Genomic DNA, 14088 nt, shown 5'->3' on the forward strand with positions numbered 1-14088 from the left:
GTGGGTCTTTTCCATCTCTGACGTCAACAATTCTCAGGCTGTGTCTAGAATACACCTCTCTGTCAACAGAGAGATGTAGATAAGGCATATCAAAATTGCTAATGAAGCAGGGATTTAAATATACCGTGCTTCATTAGCATAAACATGGCCACCGCTTTTTTTCTAAATTGAGCTTTTTCTAAAAAAATGGCAGTCTAGACGTGGATCTGTTGAAAATAAATCCTTTTTCGACAGATCTGGTAAACCTTATTTTTTGAGGAATACAGGGGATCTGTCGAAAAAGGGTTTATTTTTGACTGATCTACGTCTAGACTGACTTTTTTTTCCGAAAAAGCTCTGTTTAAAAAAAAAAAGTGGCAGCCATGTTTATGCTAATGAAGAGTGGGATATTTAAATCCCTGCTTCATTAGCAATTCGACGTGCTTGATTTGCATCCCTCTGTCAACAGAGGGATGCAGTCTAGACTGCAGGCTTCTTGCACAAGAAGCTGTTTTCAGAAGAGATTTTCTGCAAAAACTTCTTGCAAAAGAGAGTGTCCACATTGCAAAAGCACATCGACAAAGAGATGCACTTTTTCGAAAGAGAGAGTCCAGACTGCCTGGACGCTATCTCTCATGTAAGCAGTGATTGCTATGGACAGAATGGCCACCAGGGCACCTGTGCTTTTTCCTCTTCCCTCTTCTTCCAAAAAAACTCCCTCTTCCCCATCCATACACGCCATTTTGTGAAAGAGCTCATTCGCAAAAAGGCGTTCTTCCTTGTAGAATGAGGATTACCAATTGCGCAAAAACCCCTCTGCTCTTTTGATTTACTGTTGAAAGAACACATTTGCAGTTGATTATGAAGGTCCCCAACTCATCTCTGAACTCGGGAAATTAAACACAAACAAAATTACCTCACACCCAAAAGAAACACAAAGATCTTGGCAATGCCCGGTCATGTGGAGAATCCTGTTTTGCTTGGCCTGTCAAGAAATCCCTGAGTCGGGCTGAGATTTGTGTGGAGTCCAGGGTGAAGACCACCCGGCCTGAACTTGATGGAGTACCTCTTCACGTGGCAAATTCTGCCCGCTACACCCGTGTAAATCACAGTAACTCCATTTGGTGGCTCCAGACCTATTCCACCTGAGCCCTTCGGTGTGAGGTCACAACTCTTTCAGAGGCCATGCCTTTTAAAGGCAACCACGCCCCCTTCATTAATGGCTTGGCCGCCCCCACTCCTACACGCATGGCTGTCAACAGGTACAATGGACATGAAGAGTGCACGTAGAGTGCCCTTTCGTAGCCTTCTCATTGCATTACAGGCTTTTTGCCGGTCCTCTTTGCAAATGTCAGACTTTGTTTGGCTTATTTTCTTTCTGAATGCTTGTGTTTTGATGTGACACTATTATTTGTTAGCCTAGAGGAAACTGTAGGGACATCCTCATATTGCTCCCTGATAGTTGTAAAAAGCCTGATCAACTATAGCAATCACAGTTAGACAAAAAAAAATTCTATAAATAATGTAACAGCACGTTCCACCTCTAGAACTATACATTATATATAACATTACTCTCCAGAGCTAGCTCTTCACTAGCAAGATGTTTGGGGAAGGGGGCGTGTGAACAAGACTGAGGAAAAGTCTTTGAAATTCAATTCACTAGGGCTGCATGGGTTTCCACAAGCTCGTTCACATCCTCCTATGCAGTAGTTTAAAAATACATATGTATATATTATTCTGATCTCCCAGGTGGGAACTGTACAATTATATAATATTTCTTAAAAGCAATAATTTACGTAAAGACATCTCTATTTTTTCTCTCTTTTCAGTTGTATGTACAAATATTTACCGTGATATAGATTACGAAATGAACCCTACAGCAGCAAAGTTGTGCATCTTTTTTTTTCCCAAAAGAGCCTAAAGCCACCTCAAACAGCATTTTAGAAAAAATAAAAATAAAAATAAATAAATAATACCCACAAGATGGCTGCTTGTCCTCTATCCTTCTTCCTCCCACTCCTGCCCCCTGCATCCTCACCGACGTTGTCCAAGAAGCAGGCACCCAAACTGTCCCTCAAATCAAAGAAAGGAATTTGGGATGGTTCAGCTGGAACCAGGCAGGGAACAGGGTGGGATCACATCTGCCTTTTCTGCCCTAGAAACACAAAAAAGTTATGCCCGGACCATCGGGCTTCCTGGGGAGGTGTGACGATGTCTCTATGCAGACATGCCCATCTCTAGTTGTGTGACCATACAGTCTGGTTGCACAAGGGACAAATTCTCAGCTCCGACCATTTTCAGGGCACTGGACAGACACTGCCCATCCTGCATTGGCAGGCACCGCCACCGAGTTCCCTGGATATCAGTTTTGAAACCTCCAGGAATACGTCCAACCCAAACTGGCAGCCCCTACCCCCTGCAGCATCAGACAGAGACATGTGAAATACTTAATCCTTCCAATCACCCCATGGAAGCGCCCTGATGTTACGGGTGGAACGAGGGAGACCTATTAAGAGACTTGCTCAAGGCCATTTGTCTAGTCCTTTGCAGAGCCGGGATTAGGATTCAGGACGCCCCATGTGCTAAGCCAGCTGGAAATAGTCGCAGCAGTGCTGACATTTGCCAAGGAGAAGCAGATGCTTCCCCGTGCCCCCCCCCCCATAGTGCAGGACTGCACATCATTTAGAGGAAGCCAAAAATAAAGTAGCCCCTTAAGAGAGCAGTGTGGAGCTTTCAGCCACTGCTGGAAAGGCAAACGGATGCTGGAAATGGTGCTAGGACAACGTGGAGGAAAAACTCCCCGGAGAGGGAACCGCTGTGGTTTGGTGACCCCTCCTGTGCTTTTGAGCTCATTGTTACTGTTCAAGCTGCATTCTAGCCAGTGCTTAGAAGGCAGCGGTATGGGAGGACACGTGCCACACGCTGGCTTGGGGAAGATGGGAGTTCTCTCAAGGGACATAGATGATATGAGCACAGGACTAATCCTATCTCCGACACCGGCTCCTTCAATGGCCTTGAGCAAGTCTTTTCGCCTCTCCATGCCACCGAGGACAACAATACTTAACTCCTCCCATGCATGGGAGCAAGCTCTGGTCACTACTGCTTGCAATGCCCTGGAAAGATAACGAGAGCTGAAGGTGGGTAATAAACAAGGACCACATCTCAGGACACCCACTTTCATTCCCTCTTTCACTGATTCAGAAGCTACAGCAAATGACCTGGCTCATGGTTCTGAACAGCCACTGTTAGAGAGAATAAAAGCTGCCCAACCGTGTGTCATAGGCACTATACTGCCACTAGATCTTAGCAGCGGTGAAAGTAACTTAAAATGTCTTACAGGTGCTGTCCTATTGCAACCCGGGTCTCGGCCAGCTCTTTAAATAGCGCCCTGCTGGCTTTTGCTGCAGCTCAGCCAGCTCTTGCCAGAGCTGTGCACCAGAGCGCACCTGCTTCCTTTCACCTCTGGATCTTAGTGTTTCTCCTGTTGCTGAAGTAGCAGGAATCTGTGCTTTTTAGAGCAGGAGATTCTGAGCTCTACACTAGCTGTCCCGGGGAAGTTTGCTACGTAGGAAAGTGACAGCTGGCCACATGAATCTTAGGCCACTGGGACACAGATAATGGTAGGTTACCGGCAATGCTTTCATTCTGATTCGAGATGGATCTTTTCTCTGCACAGTGCTAGAGTGTCCCGATGTCCTTTCCCAGTGGGAACAAAAGCTTCCCTGCAAACACAGGCTTGATCTTTTGTGCCTGGTGGAATAGCAAACAGCTAGGAATCAATAATAGCCTGTAACGTGTGCAGTGTGGGCCCTGTTTATTACATATGATCTGTTCTGTGCTCTTGCCGCATGGCTGCACCCATATGGAGTGACACATGACATGCCGTAAGGCTGGAGGAAGAGCACTTGACTAGAAAGCCATTCAAAGCTGGAATTCTGGTGCCGGGGAAAAGCAGTAGAGATCTGAACAATTTTGCATCTCTAAGGCATGGGACCCCTGCTTTGAGCACAGACGAGGTTTGAGTCAGCGAAAGTGGTGGTTTGCTTTTTTGGCCTCTGCACATAGTGCTGTCCAATGCCAGCCCAATTCATCAATTAGAAATGTGCTCCAGGGCAGAATACTTGCTCCTACAAGGGAAGGCAACTAACTCATTATAAATTTGGCTCCAGGCAAAAATACCAAACAAAAAAAATATTGCCCATAGGTTTTCATGTTCAAAACAACTGAATTTTTCAGTAGGGTGTGTGTGGATCAGATTGATTGGAAAAAATGGGCAGTCCCTGACTCCTAGAGCTTCCATTCAATTCATTACAAAACTTAAAAATTCTGTATGGTCCCACTGGATATACAGCACCAGCTCCACAGTGGGCATAAATTGACTGCGGTGTGACTCAGAACAGAATGTGTCCTCCTTAGCCACTTAACGGAACCCAGCTGATTTACCCCAAAGGAGCCTCCAGCTCATTTAAACCAAAGGCGCCAAAGACAAAATAGCAGTGCTCAAAGCGCTGACCCAGCAGATACGCACAGCCCCACTCCCCGCCTCCACCAGACATGTTTCCATCGCATGCTAAGGATCGTTATTATGGTTTGTCTATCCCAGAATCTAGCATTCCCTGTTCATGGCTATGTTGCCAGTAATTGTGCTCGGTGCTTTTGCTGGCCCTGGGCTTCAGCCATTCAGTGCTACAAGCTTTGCCCGCCAAAAACCAGGAGGCAGGTCTGGAGTCCGCTGAGCACCCTCACATGACTCATGTGGTTTCCCCATTGCCTTGTTTGTTTAAACAAAAATATTGACTCACGCGTCGAATGTGAGATGATTCTATGAGGATGATGATTGGTAAGCTGTCTCCTGAGCACTAAGTTGACAAAGTAAAACCTCATTTCCCTTCCCCTAAATTAAAAAAAACTTTACGTTACAAGGTTTCAAGTGTTGTTCTTGTGCAAGTGAATCACAACTCCTGCCAGAAATATATATAATTTGTCTGTTCAGTTTAAAACAAAACCAAAACAAAAAAAGAGGATTTGTTTCCTGATATTTCCTCCTTTTGAACCTCTCAAAGCTTGGCTCCATGAAAACGCTTTCATTTCCACGGAGTGAAAGAAAACCAAACCACCATCTCTCTGCGTGCAAAGAAGATACTCCAGCATGGCCCACCCATGGCGTTCCCCCTTATCAGTGCCGCCATATTGAATTTGCTTCTGGTACATTTTCTAATTTGCTTTATCAACACTGGAAGTTCAAAACATGTTGTGGCTGGCTGTGGTTTCCTATCACAGACCGTTCAGTGGTTATTGCAATGAAACTTAAAACTACAAACAATACTAATTTCTCAAGCATTCCTATGGCACTTGCATTGTTCTGCATAATTTGAGCAGGCGGTAGGGGAAAAGATGAGAGGAAAAATACCCTCAGAACAGTTAGCGAAGGGACCATGGGTCATATTTCTGACTCCCTTCTATACGACCTCTGATCCAGTGCTATCGTGGCCTGGAGCCTGTCAAATTCATGCCTGTTGTCCGGATTCAGGCCATCCAGACCCCTGCTGTCATCGTCCTCTTCCTCCTCCTCTTCCTCGTCGCGGCTCATGAAGGCAAGCTCATTCTCGTAGCAGAAGGAATTGGTGCTAGGAAGCAGGAATTTGTTCTCCACCAAGTCCTTAGCACTGCAGCGCGGGGTGGATGGCACCTCGTAGGTTTTGTGGAAGTGCGAATAGTCTACTTTGTATTGGTTTTTCTCCTCAAACAAGACGGGTTCGAAGCGGTGACCCCACAGGATCTCGCTTGCCAAGTAGGAGCTCCGCGCTTGTGTTGTCATGGCAGTGGCTTCCACCATCCCTTCAAGGATCACCACAATTTCAAAGTCATCTGTTTCCAGGTCCTGGCGGCTAATTCCAAACAGAGGGCTTTCCTCGTTGATCTCATGAAGAATGGTGATTGGAGACACCAAGAAAATACGGTCCAAGCCTTTGTCAAACCCAACGTCGATGTCTATTTGATCGAGGGGGATATACTCCCCCTCTTCGGTGATTCTGGGCTTAATTAACTGCGCTCTTACATGGGCTTCTACAATGTGGCTTTTTCGAAGGTTCCCAACTCTCCACATCAGGCAGAGTTTCCCATCTCTCATGGCCACGACGGCATTACGGCTGAAAAGTAATGTCTGGGCCCTTTTCTTGGGCCTGGCCATTTTTGCCATGATTGCCCCAATCATGAACGAGTCGATTATACACCCCACGATGGACTGCACCACCACCACGAAGACGGCTAGCGGGCACTCCTCCGTCACGCAGCGGAATCCATAGCCAATCGTCGTTTGGGTTTCAATGGAGAACAGAAAGGCTGCCACAAAGCCGTTTACTTGAAGAACGCATGGCTTGAAGTCCTCGTCCCCAGCCGGGTTTTCTAGGTCTCCATGGACAAGTGCAATGAGCCAGAAAATCAACCCAAACAGTAGCCAGGACACCAGAAAGGCCAGGGAGAAGAGCAACAACATGTATCGCCAGCGGATGTCGACACACGTTGTGAACATGTCAGCGATGTATCTTTGTGGCTTGTCATCCATGTTGGTGAATTCCACATTGCACTGCCCGTTCTTCTTCACAAACCTGTTCCGACATTTCCTCCGGGTGTGAATCTTACCATTCCCAAAACCGTTGATTCCTGGCATGGTGGTCAACCGCAGCCCGTCTTCCTCGGAGGACACAATGCTGTACGGGTTGACTCTGCCTGTACTCATTCCCGAGTCAAGCATGTAGAGAACGTGAAGGGTCTGACTCCTTCGGATGTTCCCCTCCCCCACCCCGGCCCCCCTCCCCCCCAAATTCTGCGGTTGCAGAAGAGAAGTCCAAGGCTGCAAAGTCTTTGCTGCTACTTCACCAAACAGATCCAGTGAGAGACTCTGCAATGAGAAAACAAAGATACACGTTACCGTTTGGACACAGAACCTGAACGTGACAAAATGGAAGCAAACGTGCAGCGGCACTGTCCCAAACACCACGTGCTCCTCCCCAGCAGTGACTGCATTCTGGTAGTGGGTGAAGTGACTTACTTTATCTCCAAGGGGTCTTCTGGGCCTTACCTAGTGAATTAAGAATGACACTCAGAGATCCAACAGACTGCTTCCTTGTAGTGCCTATGTGAGCACCGTCACTGGGAAGACATATGAGCGTCTAAGCCAGCCAAACAGACAGAGACGGGTCTGCTTGCATGCAGGTTCTGGAGAGAGGCTCTTTCCCTCAGGCACTCTCTGTTTTCACACAGGAGCCTCTGGGGTTAGGGGAGCGGAGAGAGGAAAAGGAGAGGGAAGCACAAAGGCATTTGCCCATCCGTGCACGCAGATATTAATATTAATACATAATATTAATAAATAATCTCTAGCTCATGCTGTTGATCAGTCGATCTCCGAGTGATCTGGAAGGGAAGTCAGCATCGCACCCCTATTGTACAGTTGGGTAGTGAAGTGACTTGCCCAGGTTACCCAGCAGCCTAGACACAGATAGAAGCTGGCTCTCCTGAGGACTAGACTAGTGCAGAGGGGTACTTGAGGAGCTTCCCAGCTCATGGGCCCGGCAGCTCTGGGCCCAGCACCCGCTCCCATGAGGTCAAAGGAATAGGCAGGGAGCTGCCTGCACCTGCCTCGTAGCCCCAGCAATTGCGGGAGGGGGAGTTGCTGGCCCCCACTGACATGCAGGTGGTCTGAGCAGACCTCAGCGAGTCGGTGGGTATTAGCTCCATGGAGCAAAGTCTAATCCTGCCAGGGGCCGAGCGCCTCGATCCCCCAGGGGAGGCAGAGACTGGATCAGGCCCGGGAGGAGCTTGCAAAGTTTGGGGGTGGATGGCTCGTCCGTAAACCAGACAGGCAGCCAGCAATGGGGCAGCACCATTCACAAAATCACTGGGAGCTGTTCGCTCTCCAGCTAATCCGCAACACGGACGTGCCACGCTGGATCAGCGCATGGAGCCACTTAGTGCAGCCCCTGCCCTCGGCAGGGGCCAGGACTGGCTGGGCAGTATTGTACATGGAGGGGGCATCCTTCCTGACACCCCCATTCCCTCCAGGCACCCCAGTGCCCAGCTGGCGCCCTGGGACAGGCACAATGTCCAGGATAGTGTTTCTCTCACAGGGCTGGCTAAAGCAATCGATCCAGTCGATTCCTGCAATCAGTCCTGGTGCCGGGGGATACAGTGTAGCAAGCACACCCTTTCCCATCACATTGCAGGCTGGGGATTGGCCGGCTGGCCCGGCATCATAGTGTAGAGGAGCGGTGCCAGACACAAGCTGCCTGTGGCTACATCGACCCATCTGGCAAGGATACAAGGATTTCCGCTGAAAGGCATTTTGCGGTGTCCAGTTTTGGACCCCAGATTTGCCAAAGAAACACGGCACCATGCCTCTGCCGTGCCATCCACCTGCAGATCCTCAGGGAGCCCACACGGGCTTTTCAGGGGTGGGGAGCAGTTCAGGAATGTGAACAGTAAATGAGAATCACCGGCCACTCAGGAGAGATTCCATCGCCACCCAGCTGACTAGCAGAGCGCCCCCAGCTATGTGTTTTGTTTCAACTGGTGGTGCACATTGACACATGCCTTGGTGCACATAAAATTATTCCACCCATGGATGGAAAAAATCTGCACATGGATGGAAAAGATGAGCGGAAACAGTGAGAAACAGTGAGAACCCTCGCAATGCCGACCGAGGCACCAGAGGAGTGTTATCAAGATACTTTTTCAAAAAAGAATCTTCCACCTAAATAACAGCACCTAGAGTTTTGCACCTTCCAGAAGTTCTGTTATTACACCTATTGTACAGATGGGGGAAACTAAGGCAGCCACACCAAAGTCACCAAGAGAGCCTGTCAGTGGATGGGATTAGAACCCAGGAGCACCCAAGCCCTATACTTACAACACACCACGGGGAAATCTGACTATGCCACTAAAATAATTCCCTACAATATAACGGTTCTGATATGCCTCTCACTTACACCAGTGTAACTCCAGTGACTTGCCTGTAGCTAATGAACTCCCAGTCTAGCCCTCGTGTCCACTAAATTGCAGAGAGACAGTGAGGTCATGTAACTGAGGAGAGAATCTGGCCCAGCATTTTCCTCCTTCACACAGTAAAACAGCACATTGCAGCTTCCATCAGACAGGGAACATGTAATCCCATTCACTGTCTCCCTTCTTGCCTGCGCACTGGGCATGGGATATGGAAAACGTGGGCTAGGAATGCCTGGTCAACCATCCCTATGTAGGGTCAGGTTAGTTACAGAGATAGGAGTACTGCTTCCTGAAAGACAGGCCCACCAGCAGGGGGCAAAGGGAACAATTGCCCCAGGCCTCGGTGATTCAAAAGGACCTGGACACTGATCCCTTTAAATCGCCACAGGAGTGCTGTGTAGCGTGCTCCAGGCAACTGTGAAGGCTGGGCAGTGCTGAGGGATGACTGCTCGAGCCCCGCCCTTTCTGCCTGAGGCCCCGCCTCTTCCGGGAGCACCAGGGTCCTCCCTACTTTGCCCCTGTGGCCTGGGGAGGCTGCCTTGCACTCCTGCTGAAAGATATGTGTTTAATGGCATTACTTAAAAGCTGGCATTCCTCAACCTTGTGAAAGCTGAGTCACCACCCAGGAAAATGAAACCAATCACACCCATATACACACCCTTTAGCACCCTTGTGTAGTTAAATGCCTACCCAAATGGAGTGGTCACTCAGAGTAGATCAGATAGATTTTCCCAGTCCTCGTCACTTACAGGTTGTGATGAGCAGGGAGATAGTTAAGGAGGGTGATGTTCAAAGCATCATCATAGGCATCTAAAGCCAGATCTCTACTAGACCCCGAAGGTTGGCTTAAGGTACGCAACTCCATCTGCGTAAATAACATAGCTGAATTAACATACCTTAAACCAATCTTTGCGCCGTCTTCCCAGTGGGAGGCCGATGGGAGCAAGGAGAGCCAAAACCGACTTGGGGTGCCCTCAGCATTCCGTTTAGCAGGTCTTTACTAGACCCCCTAAATGGAACGCCAGAAGATCGATCTCTGGCTCATAAATATAGAAGTGGTTAAGTTATTACCCACTGAAATGAACATGGTAGCTCACACTACACAACGACTGGGTCAGGCTTTCTTCAGACTGAAGCAGACACCATGTTGGTTGCACCTGGGTCATGTTTTCCAAGTTATTTTCTCAACCATAGCAGCTAGAATTCCTTTTTTTCTAAATGAAAGCTGAGTCCCTGGAGAGCAAAGGAGACACTTGTCTGTGCCCCTCAGTGAGTATGATGTGACTCCCCTTGGGGGATACACCCCACACTTTAGGAAATGCTGGAGTAGATACTTGTTATACCAGGCAATAAGGATTTTTACCAACAGGGAATGTCAATTAGGCCAATACATTTAGCTATTGCTGCTCTATTTACTAATCATTTATACATTTCAGAAGCTATGAAAATCATAGAAAACTCCATGCTAAGACTAACAGGCTGTGTTTACACTGGCGCGATCTCGCGCAAAAATGGCCGATCTTGCGCAAAAACTTGCTTCCTGTCTACACTGGCCGCATGTTCTTGCGCAAGTAAACTGATGTTCTAATGTATAAAATCAAGGCTTCTTGCACCAGAACTCTGACGCTCCCGCTCAGGAATAAGCCCTCTTCCAGAAAAGGCCAGTGTAGACAGGCAACATGAATTTGTTGCGCAAGAAAGCCCTATGGTTAAAATGGCCATCAGAGCTTTCTTGCACAAGAGAGCGTCTACACTGGCATGGATGCTCTTGCGCAAAAGCACATCTCTTGCACAAAAGAACATGGCAGTGTAGATGCTCTCTTCCAGAAGAGTTTTTGCAGAAGTCTTCCGCAAAAGAGCTTTTTGCGTGAGAACGTGCCAGTGTAGACATAGCCATAGAGAATTGTTAATAACATTTCAGAAAGTGGGCCTGCCAATGTAACAATTTCATGGAAGTCCTGCAATGGAAAATCAGACTCTGTTGTCAACTTCTTCTCAGAAAGAGAAATGGCCTCCAGACAAGCAGGAATAAGCCATTAAAAAATTAGTCAAAGATGCTCATAAAGGGAGGGGGAAAACATCAGGCTGAACAATACCAAGACTTCAGTATTGCAGCTAGCGGTATAATTAAACCACAGCTAAATAAAGGAAAGTAAAATGGATCTGAATTGGGTTTATCATACCAAGTGCCCCCACAGTTCTGATTAGCTGTGGTTAGTACTTTATTTAGCTTGGGTGGTTTTATTTATAAAGGAGATTGAACAAAATGTCCCTGTAAAGTGGATCGCTTTTTACGTTTTGCCATGGGAGCCCCGTGTTTGCACACGTGACGCAGGCAGGGAAATTGATTGTGGCCGTCATTTTTCTAAATGGCTCCATGCCTGCAGATCAGGGCCAGGTTTTCAAACCAGCAGCTGATCTCTTTTGAAAATCTGGCCTCGTATGTTACCCTGGGAGCTGCTGTGGACGAACACATTCGAAAATCCAGCCACATATTTTGGTACCTAATTGGAAACTGAGCATTTTTGTCAATTTGGCCCTAGTTTTGGGGAGAGCTGCCACATCTGAGGGATAAGAAAAAACTGGACCTCCAGGAGAATCCAGAGGCTGTAAAACTGGACAGCTGGCAGGGTGTACTCAGCCCCCAAACAGGTTTCCTGGAAGCTGTTATCTCTGATTTTTTTCATGGTGTAAATCCTAATTTCAATGGCGTTACTCCTGGGGAGTAAAGTTAAGCTAATGAGCAGGGGTTTGCCGATTCAGGCCTTCAATTGTAAATTCCTAAAAGCAGTGTCTTTTGCATGGTGCTGAGCTACTGTTAGTGCTCAGGAAATGAAACAGACTCATAATAGTAACGCCAAGAGAGAATAAACGTTCACTCCCTCACAGAGCTATTGAGGTTGAATGCAGAAATGTTTGCTTACAAGTTTAAATCAAGTTATAGACCCACCTTACAGCTCCTTGCCTCTGCCACTTTGCACCAAACACCCTCCTCACCCCCATGGCTGGGCTGATTCCAAGGGTCTCCAACAATCTGCGAACAGTCCCGCTAATTTTATATTTTTGGAACGGGAGCAAATGTTACACTGCACTTATCCTCCAGCGCTGTCGGAGACTGTGTTCAGTGCAAAGGAGATCATTAGCTAGGTTTGGCTGAGCCTGCCTAGGGGATTGACTGCCATACCCTGCATTGTATCTACTGGAAGTCGAAGAGGGTTTCTTCCTGAGGGCTGGGAATTAGGAAGCCTACAATGAACTTGGCTTCTGACATGGTGGCACCAGCCCTGAGTCTCCTCTCGCTTGCACAGGGGAACAGTAAATCAGAGATAACACTGGTGCACTCGGGGATGTACAAGCGACTTGCCATCCAAGTGCACCCCCTCGTGGCATGACCCAGGGATGCATCAGCACTGCCTCAGTTTCCCCCCATTCTCTTCAGCCCACCTGAACCATAAATGTGGCTTAACTCTTCAGTCAAGACACTGCAAGGAGGCTGGCTGGCCTCAGCTTTCAGCCCCCTTCCTTCCTCATAAAGCTGTAGCAGCCTGTATTAATGCCCAGCTGCAGGTTCCTGGGTCTCAATCCAGCTGTGCAGAGCCAGGCCCTGCCTCTGACAAAGGGCCACCATTCCCCACCCGCCTCTGGACCCACCACACAGGAACAGCCTCTTTGCTCTCCTCCCCAGTCTGTCTTCCTTCCTTTTAGATACACCTCCCAGTCATGGCATCCTGCTGGTGTAGCAGGATGGGGTTAACTGGGCCCAAGACTGTGCCTTAACGCCTTCCTTTCCGGTGTGGCAGTAGCCCCGAACCCAAAAAAGGTTCCCCACCCCGGCATACATCTTGGGTTTGGCTGGAAGCCAGACGCTGCGTCTGGCTGGTGCGTTCTGAGTAACTCGACATGGGGAGGAGCAGGAGTGGGAGCCCCCAAGCCACGTGCTGACGGACGAATGAAAGCAGAAAGCAGAGGAGCTGAGAGACAATGGCCAACCTTTGGCAATTAAGATGTGATCCTTCGGCAGTCAGCCAGGGCGCTGCCTACCCCGTGCCAATGGGACTACTTCCACCTGAATAGTTCCCTCCCTCCACCGCTCCGTGTTTGCACACTTCCACTCAATTAATGGCAGATGGGAGCAGGCCAGGCCCCGATGAGCTCAGGAAGATAAATGACTCTCAGCAGGCCATAGGGACAGGCAGGAGCTTCTCCTAGCTAGCGAGGAAGCGGGTCGATTACAGCAGCAACAAGGATAAAACATAATCCCGGGCGCGAGCAGCTCCTCGCTGTGTGTCGCTCTGCCCTCCCCGCGCTCCAGCAAAGGGCTCTGGCTCGCCCGGCCTATCACAGGAGCTGCGCACCCAAGAACCAGGATTGAATTATCCCCCCAGCAGCCCTGTGTGGCAGGGGAATGCAGAGACACGGGGGGAACTAAAGATGTTTAGAGGTAGCTCTACTCCCAGGATGGAAGCGCGTCTGGAATTCCATTAGGCGCCTATCGGTATCTATAGGCACTTCAACAAATACCTTTAAAAATCTGAGCCTTAGTGGTCTGCCCAGGTCACCGCAATCTGGCAGACATGGTGTCAGAGCTGGTCCTCACTCTGAGACTCCGAGTGCAGAAGGTGGGGGGCCCACGAGAGACCTTAAAAATATACCTTGCCTCTACAGGATCTGCTTACAGAAACTCCCTAGAGTCACAAATGCACTGACTTTTGGGGGGTAGCTGCCACCATCAAGGGGTTTTATCCCTAAAAACAGGGGGCGGACACTTGAATCCCCCTCAGGGGTACCCCAAGCTCGTTTACCACAAGAGAGCTTGAAAAACAAAAGAAGAGAAAAACAAACTCCCGTCTCCGGTGCTGGCCAGCACTCCTCCTATCCATCACACATGGAAATTGGACCCAGCTCTTCTGAATCCCAGGCTAACACCCTAACCACTACACCATCCTTCCTCTTGCTGGCCCATTGCCAATACCCCAGAATATCACTTCAGCTCTACCCCTCTTCAGCCCCCTGGAAATACATGGCGTGGAATTACCACCGTGGCTCTGGACTGGGGTGGCCTCTACGACATTTGGATTCCTCCAGAATTGTCTGCAGCAATGGGTTCAT

At 48.7% G+C, this 14088-nt stretch overlaps 1 protein-coding gene across 1 annotated transcript in view; it reads right to left on the minus strand.

The window, feature by feature from the left end:
• Positions 1–339: 339 nt before the first annotated feature.
• KCNJ12 (potassium inwardly rectifying channel subfamily J member 12) overlaps positions 340–14088 on the minus strand; it is a 63250-nt gene continuing 49501 nt past the window's right edge. The window contains exon 2 of the mRNA XM_075899693.1: positions 340–6880. Coding sequence (XP_075755808.1) covers positions 5420–6880 — 1461 coding nt within the window. The 3' untranslated portion in view covers positions 340–5419. The remainder of the gene's footprint in view (positions 6881–14088) is intronic.

Source organism: Pelodiscus sinensis, chromosome 16, assembly GCF_049634645.1.
Source record: "Pelodiscus sinensis isolate JC-2024 chromosome 16, ASM4963464v1, whole genome shotgun sequence".
NCBI classification, from domain to species: domain Eukaryota; kingdom Metazoa; phylum Chordata; order Testudines; family Trionychidae; genus Pelodiscus; species Pelodiscus sinensis.